Consider the following 17,630-nt stretch of genomic DNA (forward strand, 5'->3'; position numbering starts at 1 on the left):
GGAACTGGATCCATTGCATTTGATTGGTTGAAATAATATTATGTAGACATTTAAAAATTTGTCCATTTCAGCTTTCTTGTGTTTGGTTTTCTTCCTTCATATTCTGAAGCTTTTTTTTAAGTCTCAAAAGTTTTTATAAACACTGGGCTTTTTGCTCATGATGTTTAGTGAGTATGAAACAGCCCAGCCTTCTCTATCTTAGCAACACTAACCAATCTTGTGGTTCCCACTAGTTTTCTGTGTAGAAACTAACTCAGAGGCCAGCATTTTCCCTCCCCGCTGAGCCCAAGACCCACCTTCCCATTTTCCCATTGGTGCACCCCACTGAGTGCCTGGCCTGGACCTCCAGTTAAGGTCGGGCAATATTCTTTTCTAGTGGACGTGAGCATTGAATGAATTGATGCATGTGTAGCATTTAGTACACAACTTTACTGTGCAGACAGTAAGTGTGCATATGGTAAAATTTGACAATTATTTATTACATGATTTGGTCAGAATTAAGAGTGAAAAGGCGGGTTGGAGAAAAAATTTAGTAGGCAATTGCAAATCAGAGCAAAAGATAAAGGAAACTAAAAAATAAAAGGCAATTGCCATGGTAAAGATGAGACAGAAGAGTAATGAAATCTGTGGGACTTCAGTGTGTTCTTTTCCTCCACATTATGTATAAAGTTACTACAATGTGTTTGGAACTGTTACAAACTTCGTGTATACACAACTCATTTGCCCATTCTTGCGCTGATGGGTACTTATGCTGTTCCCAGGTTTTGTTGGGAGTTTTGTTGTTTGCTAAGTGTAATGGACATTCCTGTACATGTCTTTTGGTGCATTGATGTACAATTGTGCTGGATATACACCTAGTGTGCAATAGCTTACACATGTACCTCCAAAAACCGTGCACACATATTTTATTGGGTAATGCCAAATTGTTTTCTGAAGTGATTGTACCAATTGGCACCACCAGCAGCACAAAACAAGTGTTCCGGTTGTTCCACATATTTGCCAACATTTGAAACTGTCAGACTCTTGAAACTTGTAATATAGTGGGTGTATTAATCATGGCTCTCCCAGAACCAGACCAATGTTTTATAGATATATATGTATATAAAACTTAGAGATTTATTGGCCAGACATGGTGGCTCACACCTCTAATCCTAGCACTTTAGGAAGCTGAGGTGTTGAAGACCAGCCTGAGCAATGTAGTGAGACTGATACTTTAAAATTAAAAAGCTGAGCCAGGTGTTGTGGTGCACACCTATAGTCTCAGCTACTCAGGAGGCTGAGGCAGAAACTTGAGCCAAGGAGTTCAAGGCTGTAGTGAGCTATGACTGCCACTGCACTCTAGTCCAGGTGACTGAGCGAGACCCTGTCTCAAAAAAGATAACATATAGAGATTTATTATGAGAGACTGGCTTGTGATCAGGGAGACTGAGAAGTCCCACAGTACCATCTGCAAGCTGGAGGCCCAGGAAAGCAGGTGGTGTAGTTCCAATCCAAATCTGAAGGCTTTAGACTATGAGAACCAGAGCAGTGTGGTCCCAGGGCAGAAGATGAATGTCACAGCACAAGGACTGAAAGAACAAATTGACCCTTCTGCTTTTTGTCCGATTTGGAATCTCAAGGATTGGATGATGCCCGCCCACATTGGTGAGGGTAACCTTCTTTACTGATTCAATTGCTAATTTCCTCCAGAAATACTCTCAGACACCCCCAGAAATAATGTTTTACCACCTACCTACCTGGGCACCCCTTAGTCAAGTTGACAAAATTAACCATCACAGTAAGCATGATACCTCACTGCAATTTGAGTTGTATTTTCCCTCACTGGGGAAGTGAGGCTGACCATTTTTGCTTAGGCCCTTTGTATCTTTTAACACTTGAACTGGAAATTCTTGACGTAACAGGAAGAAATTAACAGGCTCCCCACATGGCCATCTCTGGTAGGTCCTGACCCAAGTGGTACGGTTCTACCTGCCAGTCTAACAAAGGCACACACCAGTCTCCATGCAGAGCAATTCAAAGAGCTCTAAAGACACTACAGAGTATGCTGCTAATGAATAATAAAGGTGGAGAGCTGGGTTGGAGGCAATCCAGTGCAGGTGATCTTTAAGGGCGGCTAGGAGTAGAGAGTGTATTTTGGGGGCAGATTGCAGGTGTGGCCAGAACAGGCAAGTCAAAGTAGAGGTCAGAGTTGCAGGTGACAGGCCCAGGGTCTAGTAAGGCACTATGGACTTAGCTGCAGGTTTTGGGAAGCCCTCACAGGCTTGAGACAAGGGAATTTTGGGCAATAAATCCTAGCTAAAGCGTGGAAGTAAACTGGCAGTGGGAAAGACCAGTTAGGAAAAAGTGTTAGGACATTTCAGACAAGGTATTACACATGCAGACAGCACTGCTTGATGGCATGGGAAAAATTATCAGTCCCTGGAACTGACACAGCAGCCTGAAAGCTCCCATCTGTCAGAGATGAATGGGGAGGCAGTATGTCAAGGTGACTAAGAGGCTGGGCCTTTGCCAGCTCTGGCCTCAAAAACTTGACGCACCACTACCTGGCTGTGTAATCCTGAGCAAGTGACTTGTACCTCTGGGTCTTTCTCCATCTATAAATGGATACAAAAGGGTTGTTATAAGGATTAAGTTAGTCAGTATGTGTCAAGCGCAGTGTCTGGCACATTACAGTGAACCTTGTTTAGCTGTTATTGTGAGCATCCTGCAATTACTCAGGATGGAAAGAAAATACAAACTGGGAAGTTTTTTGGGGTAAGGATTACCCAAAATAGAGAAGCTTCTGCTTAACAACTGATGCATAAGAAAATTAAGTGCATGTGAATAATCTGAACATGCCAACCAACATTTCTGTAAATATTTACTGAACACCTATATGTGCCTGATACTTCCAGGGATTGGGAAATGGCAATGAACCAGTCTAACTATACCCAAAATGTATTAATATATCTATGATCAGTCCAGAGACAAAGAAAGGATCACACACGCTTCACAGCACTGCATGGGTTAATGAACTATGCAGTCATGGTTGCACAAAGCACTGGGAAACCCAGCTAAACTTTAGTGATGCTGTCTCTAGGGTGACTTTAGGCCTGTGACCCTAAAGGCCAACAGGTCAAATCAGGACAATCTGAAAATGGAACTAGAAAAACCAACAACACTGACATGTCTTCCTCAGCAGATACCAACCAGGCCTAACAGCAGAGTCACTGAAGCCTGCAGCTAGTTCTTACCATCTTCAACACGAAACTGGAGGGCTTGGACACTCTTGAAGATAATCCCAAGACCCTTGTCCAATAAACAGCCACACATGTGGATATTAACACCTTTTAATGTTTCACATTTTTTTCCAGAAGATTTGTAACAAAAATACATGGAATTTAATATGTGTTTCAATACACTGGGCAATTACAGAACCTAAACAAGAGAAGTCTATAAAGTATAATCCTTCTTGTGGGGACAAGAACATCCCATTCCACTAAGAGAGAATCACAACATGATCAGGCACAATTATCTCATACTGCCTATTGTTCTAATTTCAGAGATTGGCAGACTTGGAGAAAAAACAAATTAAAAAAAAATAAATAACAAAGTCAACTGCCTCAATTCCCCTCTTCTCTTTTCCCATTTCCTTCATATAACCAGATGGGATAAGGACAAGAGGCAGAGTCCTGTGGGACAGGGTCAGCTGTTCTGCTGACTAGATGCCAGGCAGACACATGGGTTCCCTGAGGTGGCCCAGAAATATACCTTGAAACAACCACTCAGTGTTGTAGCCGAGAAATACAGGTGGAGGGAAGGGAACAGAAAAGAAGCTACAACAACTGCTGGCAGGAGGCCCGATATCCACAGCACATGTTCAAAACTCAACTTATAATCCTTACACAGTACATTTACATAGAAATATATAACTGAAGAGTTAATTGTCTTTATAATAATACAAGTTGGAGTACTAACAGAGCATAAATACTTCTGCAAACACTTTAGCAAGTATGGCCGTTCATTCAACAGAAAAAGTCAAAACCACTTGGTCTTTAAATGAAAATCCTTCACATCCACCTGTGTTCAATAATAATAACTTATGATATTAACAGCTTCCTTTAAAAAGCAATTACCACAAAAGATTTAAATCACGAGTATGAAAAGGCCTATTTTCCTATGAAGGTAATTCTTAGGAAGAGATCGATACCTAACACACACAAAATAAAGCTGTGATATTTTGTGTTTTTAGCATAAAGCTAGACAAAAGAGTTTTAAACAAGCTATGTGTTTTTCATGGCTAATGATCTCAGCTCACTTAGACCAACACATAATACACTAAATAAAGTAAGACATTTACTGTTTTTCCTCCATTTTCAAGTGTACATCTGCCTCCGTGATGAACAATGGTGGGAAACATACATGTTCCATGCAGTGGACTTTGACTTCAAATAGTCTGGCCAAATAGCCATTTCCCTTCCTAAACATACCTTAAAATAATCAGTGATGTAGCACATGGGGGCAAATTTGGCCAGAGTCAATCATAGATTTGCTTGTTTTGGACATATAACTTATTAGAGGAGAAACTAATAAACAGGTCAGTAAAGTAGAACAGTCCATCTTAGTCATAAGACAGTTCTCTTTGACGGGACAAGCCTACGTAGTCTCCAAGTGAGCCAACCCATCCCTTCCATGCAAAAAGATGCCTTATCTGTGTACTTGAGCCATGACCTGTTTTTGGATAAAAATCAATTGCTAATATTTTTCATCTGTAATATCATTAACATCATGGAGAAAAAAGAAAAAAAACAAGCAACGTTAGAAAACTTGACAATGGGAATAAGAAAACCAACAAAGGAAAGGCCATGCTGAAACTGATTCGACAGTTGTTCCATCACTGCCCACCACACAGGCTTGAGGCTGGTGACTTCATGGACGCATCCCTTCGATGCACTGCCTGATGTCAGTTTCGAGTCCGTCAGTGACCCCAGTGTGATGCTGCCCGCCTTCCATTCACTGATTCCTAACCAGGAGATCCAAGGGGGCCTTGGGTGGAGGTAGGCACAAGACACAGGTGCCAGGAGCCCAAGAACCTTCCTGAAAACTTTGCCTTGGATTGGGCAAGGAAACATGTCAGTGGTTTGGAGTCTTGGCAACAGCATCCACACTGGGGCTTAACCTCAGCAGCCAGCCTGGAGGATGCTTCCCCCAGAGCGCTTGGTCACAGACAGTGTTGTGAAGACCTGCAGGGGAAGAGAAAGGGTGACATTTTCAGACACCTGAGCAAATGAATTATCAGGGAGTAGTCCAGATAACATCACATGCATTAAAAATGACGTATGTGATAACTTAAAATGAATAAAATAGAGAAGTAATGTGATTGAAGATATCCTCTGTTTTTCCAGAGGATAAAAGAAAGAAAACATACTAAAAGCAAGGTGAAAGAAAAAAAAATTTAGAGACTCAACATTGTTAAAATGTGCATACTAACCAAAGTGATTTACAAATTCAATGAAATCCCCATCAAATTACCAATGCCATACTTCACAGATCTAGAAAAAGTAATTCTACACTTTGTTTGGAACCAGAAATGAACCTGAGTAGCCAAAGCAATCTTAAGCAAAAAGAACAAATCTGGAGGCATCACATTGCCAGACTTCAACCTATACTACAAGGCAATATTAATCAAAACAGTATATGGTATGGTACAAAAATAGAGACACAAACCAATGGAACAGAAAAGAAAACTTAGACATAAAGCCATCTACCTACAAGCAACTGATTTTTGACAAAGCAGACAACATACACTAGGAAAAAGAAGCCCTATTCAATAAATGATGCTGGGAAAATGGGACAGCCACATGCAGAAGAATGAAACAGCACCCCTACATTTCACCACTCACAAAAATTAATTCAAGATGGATAAGACTTTTTAAGATCTAAGCCATGAAACCATAAAAATACTAGACGAAAATATAAAAAACACTTTTCTAGATATTTGTCCTAGGCAAAGAATTTATGACTAAGACCCCAATGGCAATCATGGCAACAACAAAAATTAATAAATGGGGTTTGATTAAACTAAAAAGCTTCTGCACAGCTAAGGAAACAACAGAGCAAACAGACAACCTACAGAATGGGAGAAAATATTTGCAAGCTACACATCCAATAAAGAGCTAATGTCCAAAATTTACAAAGTACTCAAGCAAATCAGCAAAAAACCCCCCCAACACTATTGAAAAGTGGGCAAAAGACATGAACTGAAGCTTCTAGAAAGACAAAAGACCAAAAAACATGAAAAAATGCTCAACATCACTAATCATCAGAGCAATGCAAATTAAAACCATAATCAGATATCTATCACCTTACTCCAGTTAGAATGGCTTTTATTAAAAGTGCAAAAACAATAAATGCTGGGCATGGACATAGACAGAAAGGAATGCTTATAAACTGTTGGTGGGACCAAAATTAGTACAACCTCTAGAGAAAGCAGTATGGAGATTCCTCAAAGAACTAAAAGTAGACCTACCATTCAATCCAGCTATTGACTACTGGGTATTTACCTAAAGGAAAAGAAGACTTTTCATCAAAAAGACACCTGGACTTGAATGTTTATTGCAGCACAATTCACAACTGCAAAGATATGGAATCAACCCAAGTGCCCATGAATTCATGAGTGGATTAATAAAATGTGGTTATGTGTATACCATGGAGTACTACTCAGCCATAAGAAGATGAATTAATACCTTTTGCAACAATCTACAGTAATCAAACAGCATGGTATTAATGAAAATACACAGATCAGTGGGACAGAATAAAGAACCCAGAAATGGAACTCATGCAATAGATGAAAGTGGAGACCATTCTCCTGAGTATCTCAAAAATGGAAAAACAAACACCACATGTACTCACTATTAAACTGGAACTAACCAATGAGCACAAATGTGCACAGAGGGAAGTAAAACTCAGTGGAAATCTACCAAGGGGGAGAAGGGGAGGGTCAAAAGCCTACCTAATGGGTACAATGAACACTATTTGGGTGACAGGCACACCTATAGTGGGACTCAAGCATTACAAAAGCAATCCATTTAACCTAAAACATTTGTACCCCCTTACAAATTTTGAAATTTTAAAAAAATTATTTTGCATTAAAAAACACAAAAGCTCAGCAAGATTTTTTTTCATGCACATAGATAAGGTTAATTTATATGAAAAAGCACAGACCCTATAATAGCTAAAATAATTATTGAAAAAGTATATGAATGATTTTACTAGATATTAAGGTTTAGTATACAGTTATAGTAATCAAACAGTATGATATTAGTGGAAATACACAGATCAGTGGAACAGAATAAACAAACCAGAAATGGACTCATGCAAATATGCCCAACTCATTTTTTTTTTTTTTTTTTGAGACGGAGTCTTGCTTTGTTGCCCAGGCTAGAGTGAGTGCCGTGGCGTCAGCCTCCCTCACGGCAACCTGAAACCCCTAGGCTCAAGCAATCCTGCTGCCTCAGCTTCCCGAGTAACTGGGACTACAGGCATGCGCCACCATGCCCGGCTCATTTTTTCTATGTATATTAGTTGGCCAATTAATTTCTTTCTATTTATAGCAGAGACGGGGTCTCGCTCTTGCTCAGGGTGGTTTTGAACTCCTGACCTCAAGCAATCCGCCCGCGTCAGCCTCCCAGAGTGCTAGGATTACAGGCGTGAGCCACCATGCCCGGCCCCCAACTCATTTTTGACAAAGGTACAAAAGCAACTGAAGGAAGAAGGCTTTGTCTTTTCAACAAATTGTACCAGAGCAAATGGACATCCATAGGCTAAAAAATCTCAACTAAACTTCACACCCTACAAATGAATTAACTAGAAATGGATTACAAACTTAAAATACAAAATGCAATACTATAAACCAAGATATCCTAAAAGAAAATCTTTGGGATCTCAGAATAGACAAAGGTTCTTGATTATTATTTATAAGTACCTTTTAGTAAATTTTTACTTTCAATAATTAAAAAAAGAAAGTTTAGGTTGTATCTAATGAATAATTTTATTAGCTTTAAGATAATTGAAGCTATTAAGTAAGTTACCCTAGTTGCTTGTCAACTCTGTAGAAGAAATTTACCATGAAATATTCTGGATATATAGATAGGTATATGGTATGCTGTGATAAACACCCATGTGCCCACAGTTAGAGCCCCTCCCTGATGGCTTTCTCTTCTCTGCCCTCCTCCCAATCAGTGCTTATCATTCCTATGCATTTCTTCTTGTGTTTCTTTTGTAGTTTAAAAAATTTTTACATGCAAATGGTGAGATGGTGTATATATTCTTCTGCTACCTGCTTTCTTGGTTCAATACTATATTTCTGTAATTCACCCATATGCATACAAATAGCTCTAATTCTTTCATTTTTCACAGAATGTAAGTTCAATTCAATTGCTATAGTGTGTGTGTGTGTATACACACACACACATATATATGTATAAAGTAAAATAAAATCTTAAGCCCTCTAGCTGACTGAATGGACCCCTGCTCTAGGCCAAGGGGACCCCAGAAATAGCCTAAAGCTGAGCTGCTGGCCATGAGAAGGGAGGTCAGACATGCCTCCTCCTACTCCTTCCCTTCTTGGATATATCTTTTGTAATTCATTAACAGGCCTAAGGCTATACAAGACAAAGCTGAAACCACACCTGAAGGTCATCCATTTACTTAACACATCAGGTGAGTCTGGGTATTTATTTGTCTGCGGCTTGTCTCTGCTTAGCAGCCTTTCTTAACTCAAAATTCCAAACCTTTAGTTAGATAAACCTCCATTTCTTTAACCAATTACAAATCAAAGAATCTTTAAACTCATCTATAACCTGTAATGCTCTGCTTCAAGATGTCCTGCTTTTTTCAGGTCAAACCAACCAATGTATCCTTGTACTGATTTTTGACTTATGATTTTAATGTGTAATTCCTGTCTCTCTGAAATGTGTAAAACCAAACTGTAACCCAACCACAGTAAGTCCACTTACTCAAGGATTCTTGGGCGTAGCTCTCCCAGCCATGGATATTCAGCTCAGAATAAACCTCTTTAAGTTATTTACTGAGTTTGAGCTCTTTTCCATTGACATATACCACATCTAATCTAATATATACTGTAGTATTCAATTATTCAAATGGAGAAGATACTACAAATCATGTATCTGGGCTCCTTCTGCTGGCCATCCAAGCTGTTGCCAATGTGCTCTTTGCAATATGCCGCTGTGACATTCTAGCACATTTCCCTGCACACAAGAGGTGGAACTGCTAGGTAGGACAGTGGGTGAAACTTTGACTTTTTTCCAAGGTGCCTAAACTAACTAATACTCTCATTTGCAGTGGCTAACAAGTTCCCTTGTTTCATATCTTTGCTAACAGTAAAGCCTTAACAGATTTAGACAATTTTTACTTGTTACTGCTCAAGATTATCTACACATAAAAACAAAAATGCTTTTGAATAAAGAAGATACTTTTGTGTAAAGGAGAACCAGTATGAGAAAAGCCTTTGATCTACTTTAACCTCAGAGTGACAAAGCCTTCATTCCTCAAGAAATTCAGAGCCACATATTAATGGGCAATATCTTACAACATTTACAATACAAACACAGAAGAAAATATAGAAAATTCACATCCAAAAAAATAATAATTATAAGATTCATCCATGTTAGCAAAGATATCTAAAAATCCTTGAATTAGTTATCCCTTTTATACTTTACTATAGAAAAAATATATTGACGCTGAATTTTGCATCATTTTCATTAGCACTTATATTCAATGCTGATGACTGTAAACTAGTACAACTTTTTTGAAAAGTAATAAAATTCCTTTGTTTAAAAAAATGTGTGAGTGTGGCTGAAGACAAGGAAATAATATGTGATAATGAAAATAGCTGTGTTAGGATGATAGTATTATAAGCAATTCAAACATGCTTTCTTTTCAATTTTTTAAATGGGAAAAAAAAAAGCCAAAGAAGACATTTTAACATATTCTAGTTTTATGAATAGCAAGCTTAAGTTCGATTTCTCAGGAACTGATTTAGAAATAGAACTTGTAGATTTGGATACAAACTATTATAGATCCATCAAAACTGGGAGCAGATAACAAAAGAGCTCTTATCTATTTTTCTTAGACTGATGACGTGCTTATGTTAAAAAGAGAGAGGAAGCCAAACTACCATTGTTCATCAGTCTAAATGAAAAAAAAACAAAAAAAACCAAACTGATGGGCTTAATTTTTACACAGATTTCATTTGCACACAGCCGTTTTAGAATTTTCATAAAAACACATTTTTCAAACAGTGAGCAGGAGGGGCAGCCTCCGTGCCCTTCTATCCCCACACACAGGACAAGTGCAAAGGTAGAGAGAGCGCTGCTGGAGGCTTTCACCTCCCATAGTTCTATCTGCCCCAACACTTCCCAGCCTCACAAGGAGTGGATTATGTTCACTGTTAAAACAACAGAACCAAAACTTTTGATATTCAGCACTAAAATTCATTTTAAGACACTTCAAAGGGGTCTTTTCAAATGCTTTTCTCTTGAGCTATTGTTTTTCCCCTACAAGTAAACTTGATTAGCTGGAATTACTACTCAAATTATATGTAACCAGTTTCCTATTCAATGACTGCTGTTCAGATGTCCAGAATAAATTATCACCATCCCATCTCACACTGAATAATGCAAATGCATTACTAATGCTCCAGGTGCTGAGACTCCCTCTGGTACAGGGCTTCAGTCAAAATAGAATGGTCTCTCCTCTCAGGGGAATTCCAGAAGGAAGCCCTCTGGAAACTTCTGCTCCAAAGAGCAAAGTCTCAACTAAGGAATTTGTCAACTTTTGTAAGTAATTACTCCTCAGAGCCAAAGACTGTTCTCAATTGCCCAGGTTATTTTATCAAAGTGGTATGGAAGAGTTCATTGAATGATTCACTCTGCAAACCAACCACAGCTGGCCCCAGAGCTGTGGCTATTTCTGAGCACTTTAAGCAGTGTCCAGAACCAATTTTTAAATTATTATTATTTCTAATCCATCCAATGGATGGACATTTGTAAAATTCATTAAAAATGTACTAGGAAAATAAAATTTTAAAAGGCATGTAAAATTAAAACCCAATTTTAAATTATCAGATCAGACACTGCCAAATTATTCTTAAAGTTTCTAAACCTTTCTTCTTCATTTCTATCCTTATCTCATTATGGACCAATAACAAATATTCTGTGGACCACATTTGAGCAGCATATCTGGACACTAAAATCAGAGTGCCCAGTAGCAAATCCTATTACTATCCAAGTCAGAATTCTAGCATTTAGCAGAAAAAAGAGTTCCCAAGAATCCTTTACCAATCAGATCTCATTTTCCCTACATCAAGAAGCTTTAAAAAAAGATTTCCTTTGGATAAATGCCCAGTAGTGGGATTGCTGGTTCCTATGGTAGTTCTGTTTGTAGTTTTTTGAGGAACCTCCATACTGTTCTCTGCAGTGACTATACTAGTTTACTTATGGGAAGTAAAAAGTAGTACAGAGGTTACTATAGACTAGGAAGGGTAGGGGGAAGGGAGGATAGGAAGAGTTTGTTAAAAGATATAAAATCACAGCTAGGACAGGAGGAGAAAGCTCTGTAACATTATATGATAATTAACAATAATATATTTTTTCAAGTAGCCAGAAGAGGGGATATTTAATGTTCCCAACACAAAGAAATAATAAATGTTTAAGATGATGGATATGCTATTTACCCTGATCTGATCACTATACCTTGTACATACTGAAACATCACTATGTACCCTATAAATATGTGTAATTATGTGCCATTTACAGATAAATTAATATTTTTAAATTCCCATAATTACGAGTCAAAAACCTTTGGTTATTCAAAATGTATTTTCTAAACAAGAAGGGGTAAAAAACAATTGCCCAGGGAGCTTTCCAAAATAAACATCTCTCTCCACCTCCTGGTAAAAGTAATACAATGATGACCTTTTAGTCAAGCCACTCTTCTGTGATGAAGTACTCTGGGGAAAAAACAGCCAACAGATACAGCTATTGTGTATCTATCAATGCCAGGAACTCTCCCAACATGCTTTACATACAGCATTTCTAATCCATCCTAAAGTTAGATATTATCTCTATTTTATTTAATGTGGAAACTTAACCTTGGAAAACCTGGGTGATGTGGCCCTGTCAGAGAAGAATTTGCTGAGCGAGATTACAACCCAGGTCTATGTCTCTCCACTACACTCAAGTTGCCACCAAGGAATTATTTCCATGTTTTAATTCTATGCCAAATATCGCAGGCTGCTCAGTCAAGTGGAGTATCACCTGCACAGCATGGTATTATGGGAGCCACACAGCCTGGATTTGAATCCTGCTTGGCCACTGCCAGGCCTGTAACCCTGGGTAGGTTACTCAACCAACCTCTTTGTTCTCAGTTTCCTCGTTAGTCAAATGGAGATATCATTCCCATCCACTAATGGGGTTCTCTTAAGGACTAAGTTAACACGCAGGCATTCACACACGCCAGCACTCTTGTCATGGTTAGTCCCTCGAGCCTGCTCTTGCTGCTGTTCTTTTCTACTTCAGGCCACAAACCTGAGTCATTCTCAGTCTTTCCTTCTTGCCATTTCTAGTCAGTGGGCAAGGACTATCAACTCCATCTCAAATACAATGTCTCTTGATTTCCACCGCCACCACCTGTCAGGCTACTATCATCTCCTCTCATGTCTACTTTATCAGCCTCATAAATGGATCTGCCACTAGCCCTGCCTGTTCCAGTCCATCTTCCACAGCTTAGCTAGAGGAAGTTCTTGGAACAATGATGACCATGTTACCTCCTTGCTTTGAACCTCTCAGCTAAATTCCAATACCCCAAATGTAGTCAAAATACCCTTCTCCTCCTTGGTTTACAAGATCACTGACTTACCCATCTATTTCTTCTGCATAATTTTTTACCTCTCTCTAAGCTCTTCAAGCTATAGGCAATATTAAGTGTCTTAGTTCCTTGAATGAGCCATGTTCTCTCCACCCAGTCCTTTTATATAGCATTCCTCTGACTGGCTAACACATTCTTCCAGTCTTAGGTAAGAACTCCCTCGGGAATCATCCTGCCCCAGTATCCTTATGATATTATGATATGATGAGAAATATGTGTCCCTGGTTTCTGGCATGGGAGCTTCTAAAACCTTTGGAATTTCCTGAGTGATAGCAGTGAGAGGAGTATCTCTGAGTTTATGCTAACAAGGTGATTCTTGGTAGGCCCCTGGATAGCTTCATGATGAGGGCTGATTGCCAGAAGAACCTAAACCTATCATGTGATTAGAGGTAAAATTTTCAGTACCGTTTCCTCCACCAACCTCTACAAAGGAAGCTGGAGATTGAGTTGCTCACCAATGGTCAATGATTAATGAATCATGCTTACATAATGGGATCTCCATAAAATCCCCTAAGTGAAGGGGTACGGAGACCTTCCAGGCTGGTGAACGTCGAGGTGCTGGGAAGGGGGCTTGCCCAGGGAGAGTGTGGATGCTGTGTCCCACTCCCCCACCCTGCGTGCCTTCCATTTGGCTGTTACTGAGCTGCATCCTTTATAAGGCAGTAAATGTAAGCAAAGTGTTTTCCTGAGTTCTGTGAGCAGTTCTAGCAATTTATCAAACCTGAGGAGGGAGTCAAGGGAACCCCTTGACTTTATAGCTGTCTGATGAGAAGTACAAGAGGCCTCGAGTGGGGGCAGTGAAGGCAGTCTTATGGGACTGAGCCCTTAACTTGTGGGATTGGATGCTAACTACAGAGAATTAATGTCAGAATTAAATTATATTGTAGGACATCTAGCTAGTGTCTGGAAAGTTGGAGAACTGGTGTTGGTGGAAGGAAGAAAACCCACATAATTGGTATCAGAAGTGTTCTGTGAGAAAAAACTGATCATAGGAATCCCTGAGCCAAAGACCACACAGATGCCCCTAGCACCCTGCCCCGATCCTAGGACTCATCACACTGAACTGTAATTGGCATTTCATCCATCTGCCTCACCCACACTTAAGCTTATCTTAAATCTCCCTGTATCCCTGCTGCCAAGCACAGTGCTATGCACATAACTTCACAACAAATGTGCTCAGAGTGAGATATCATCCAATTTTTTATCTTGTAATCAGCCACCAGCTTGGGAAAAATAAAACGTCAAAGTCCTATCAAAGCACCAGAACACTCTGCCTCTGAGCTTCAAAGTCATCAGAGGACCAACAGATGGAGATACACAGCAGCAAATGTGCCAGGTATACCAGGGAGAACAGGCCTTTGGCTGACCTCCGAGGGCGTCAGGAGACATCTTGCCTCCTCACAGCGTCTTTCTGCCCCACTGCCAGTCATCTTGCCAGATGCTGCTGTGCGCGCTGCTGCTGGATCACAGCACGGCACGGCTGAGTGGAGCGGTCAGAGACCAGCACTCAGCAGTCTTTTTCTTTCAACCACCCCAATGAGAGCTGAATTCAGGCAAAAAATTAGACACTCTTATATACAAGCTGGGAAATCATCTTTTCCTTCATCTATATCAGAAATTATTGTTGTAGCTCATAAATGACTTGGACTGGGGTCTACGTTTTAAAAATATACTCACTATTGTGTCCCCGCTAAAAGATACGATCAAGTCTTACTCCCCCCCTCCCCCCCCATATTTGTAAAGGTGACCTTATTTAGAAATAGGGTTTTTGCAGACATAATCAACTTAAAATGAGGTCATGTTGGATTACAGTAGGCCCTAATCTAATGACTGGTATCTTTATAAGAAGAGAGAAATTTAGACACAGGCATACAGGAGAAAAGGCCATTCAAAGTAGACAGGGATTAGAGTGATGCATCTATAACCCAAGGAATGGCAAGGATTGCTAGCAACTACCAGAAGGTAGAAGAGACAAAGGATTCTTCCCCTACAAACGTTAGAGGGAACATGGGTCCTGCTAACACCTTGATTTTGGACTTCTAGCCTTCAGAACTGTGAGAGAATAAATTGGTTGTTTTAAGCAATCCAGTTTGCCGTGCTTTGTTATGGTAGCCCTAGGAAACTAATGTACTCAAAAAACAAGTTAGTTGGCTCCTTCTCCATCAGTAGCCTGAGTCATTACACTGACAGGAAGACTTATCACACATTCTATAAGAGCATTAGTCTAGACGCTTCAATTTTTATGTTATATTTCTTTGAAGCTTAGTTTGATTTCCTTCACAAAAACAGCAGCTTCCTATGAATAATGTACCAATCTCCTAACATGTTAATATTTTATGCTTCCATCCCGGTCAGGTGCATATTGATATGTAACAGAAGAGGATACCATTCTTAATCACAGAGAAGGCAAAGCAAAACAAAGCTGAAACATTTTTCCAGGTCTTAAAGCTGACATTTCACATACTCAGCAGAGTTCAGTTGTGATGGGCAATTGGGACCAGAGACCTACCAGTAACAAAGTTGCTGAATGAAATATGGCAGAAACGTGCACACACAAGTGTGTATGCGCGTGAAAGCACAATGTATACCTTGGAAACTATGTTAGAAAGACAATAGCTGCAATTTTCAACTCCCTATCTAAGCTGGTATATGCCTCCTCCCATCCTTCACCAAGTTCTCCAATGTAGACACATTTTTGGCTTACCATTCCTATGTAGTTAACATTCAACTATTGGCTGATCACTGACAAAAAAGAAATACTGACACCCAGAGGCCTAGATTGGTCAACTTCCAGTTCTACTATCATTTGCTTCAACTTTTGAAAGCTGTCACTTTCAAATCTAATTCTTTGATACCAAAAGCTAAACAGGCAAACGACATCATTTAGTCTCAGGGTAGCTCTGGAAAAACTCAGATTGAAGCTTTTCTGGGTATGAATGGTATTATTTAACTGCCATAAAAATTCAGGAGACATGATAAATAAATTATTTAAGGCACATCTCTATAAATCACACTTATCATTTTTACTATTTAACAGCATGATAGAAGGCTCCACTTGATACCAAGAGCAATAAATACTGGAAGCAGAAAACTCATTTTTAGAGACAAGGCCTTCTTTTGAGGTATTCTCAATCATCATTAAATTGTCAGGAGATACAGAAGTAGCCTGAACACAGCAGAAAGAACACTAGCTTCAGGATCTTAGATCTGCCACTTAGAAGCTGAGCAATGTCGTGTACTTTTAAATGGAGCTGTGGAAGTGTAGGTAACCCACCTCTGCACAGACGGGGTGGATTCCAATTGTGTTGTCCAGCTGTTTTTTGGTCAGTCCACATTTGAGTGCAGCTGCAAAGCCTTGTGTAACTTCTCCAGCATTTGGACCCAGTACGTGAAATCCCACAACACGTTCCTAAGATATAAAATAAAATAATACAATTAAACTGATTTCTCTCCCCTTCTCTTCCTACACAGCCTACAGTATTTCCCCAGTTTATTCTAAACAACCCATTTCAGAAATGGCCAAAGACTTAAATAATGTGTATTTCAAGCAGGGAAGAAGAGAAAGGAGCCAGCTAAAAGTGATGATGAGGAAAAATATCTGCACATCCTTAATCAACAAAATGTTCTGGAAAATACTACTACCTAAGGGCAGTGGTATTCTTGTTTTCTGTATTTGGTTGTCTCAGCTCCATGTAGACTATGTGTGATAGCTGTGACATTTAAGGGCAGTCATTCAAATTACAAAATGATTTTAACTAAGGTTTGGGTATAGATTGTGCAATTAGATACTTTTAAGACTGTTCCAATTTGAAAACATTTTTGAAAACGAAAGAAAAATGTTTGGCAACTATGAAATATCTGTGTAGGATTATTTTGGATAAATTCTAAATCTCAAACTCAGACTACCTCCGCCAAAAGCAAAGAAATCTGATGCATTCTACTGTTCAGTTGATAGATTTTCAGAGCTGACTCTGACTAAGCCAGATTAAGTAGCCCTATTTCCTCATGAGGCAACTCAGGCTCTAGGGTGCAGAGCTTATCAAATGTTCCATCACTCCTTAGAAACAATCAGAAGGTCACTCTGCTGCCAAAGTACTGTGGTATATTCCATGTTATACTCTTACATGTTGTTCACCCTGATAATCAGGGGCGTTCAGGGTATAAAGTATAGCTATTTATAAGATAAAATACTACAATGCATTTAAAATATACTATATTTACATGTAATAATGTAGGAAAGTTCTCAAAAAACAATGAGACATAAAAAAGTTAGAGGACTCTATTTAATGAGGATGCCACTCGTAATTAAACCACAACACACTGTATCATGTTTATGCATATACAAATAGGGGGCAAACATGAAAACATAAACATGAGAGACACTCCAACTTCAGAACAGTTTTGCTTCTAGGGAAGGAATGAATACAAAAGACTACACTAGATAGGATAATAATTGATAGCACGGAATCTACATTACCTGGGATTGATTTCTAGCTTTGCCCTTAAGTAGGCAAATAATTTGAACATGATTTCTTAACTTCCATGTGCTTTAGTTTCTTCATCTATAAAATGAGGATAACGAAAGCACAGACCTCATAGGATTATGTAAAGATTAAATAAATTAATATCTGTAGATTTCTACATAGTGCCTGGTACATAATAGATGCCTTATAAGCTATTATAAACTGCATATCTATGATGAT

The 17,630-nt window shown here is 39.1% G+C and overlaps 1 protein-coding gene across 2 annotated transcripts in view; it reads right to left on the reverse strand.

The window, feature by feature from the left end:
• Positions 1-3,313: 3,313 nt before the first annotated feature.
• TXNRD1 (thioredoxin reductase 1) overlaps positions 3,314-17,630 on the reverse strand; it is a 56,371-nt gene continuing 42,054 nt past the window's right edge. For both annotated transcript variants that reach the window (XM_012772726.2, XM_012772725.3), the window contains 2 exons: positions 16,202-16,336; positions 3,314-5,222 (listed from right to left, as the gene is read on the reverse strand). In XM_012772726.2, the coding sequence (XP_012628180.1) occupies positions 5,160-5,222; positions 16,202-16,336 (198 nt within the window). In that variant the 3' untranslated portion in view covers positions 3,314-5,159. The remainder of the gene's footprint in view (positions 5,223-16,201; positions 16,337-17,630) is intronic.

The sequence above is a fragment of the Microcebus murinus genome, chromosome 10, assembly GCF_040939455.1.
Source record: "Microcebus murinus isolate Inina chromosome 10, M.murinus_Inina_mat1.0, whole genome shotgun sequence".
Lineage (NCBI taxonomy): Eukaryota > Metazoa > Chordata > Mammalia > Primates > Cheirogaleidae > Microcebus > Microcebus murinus.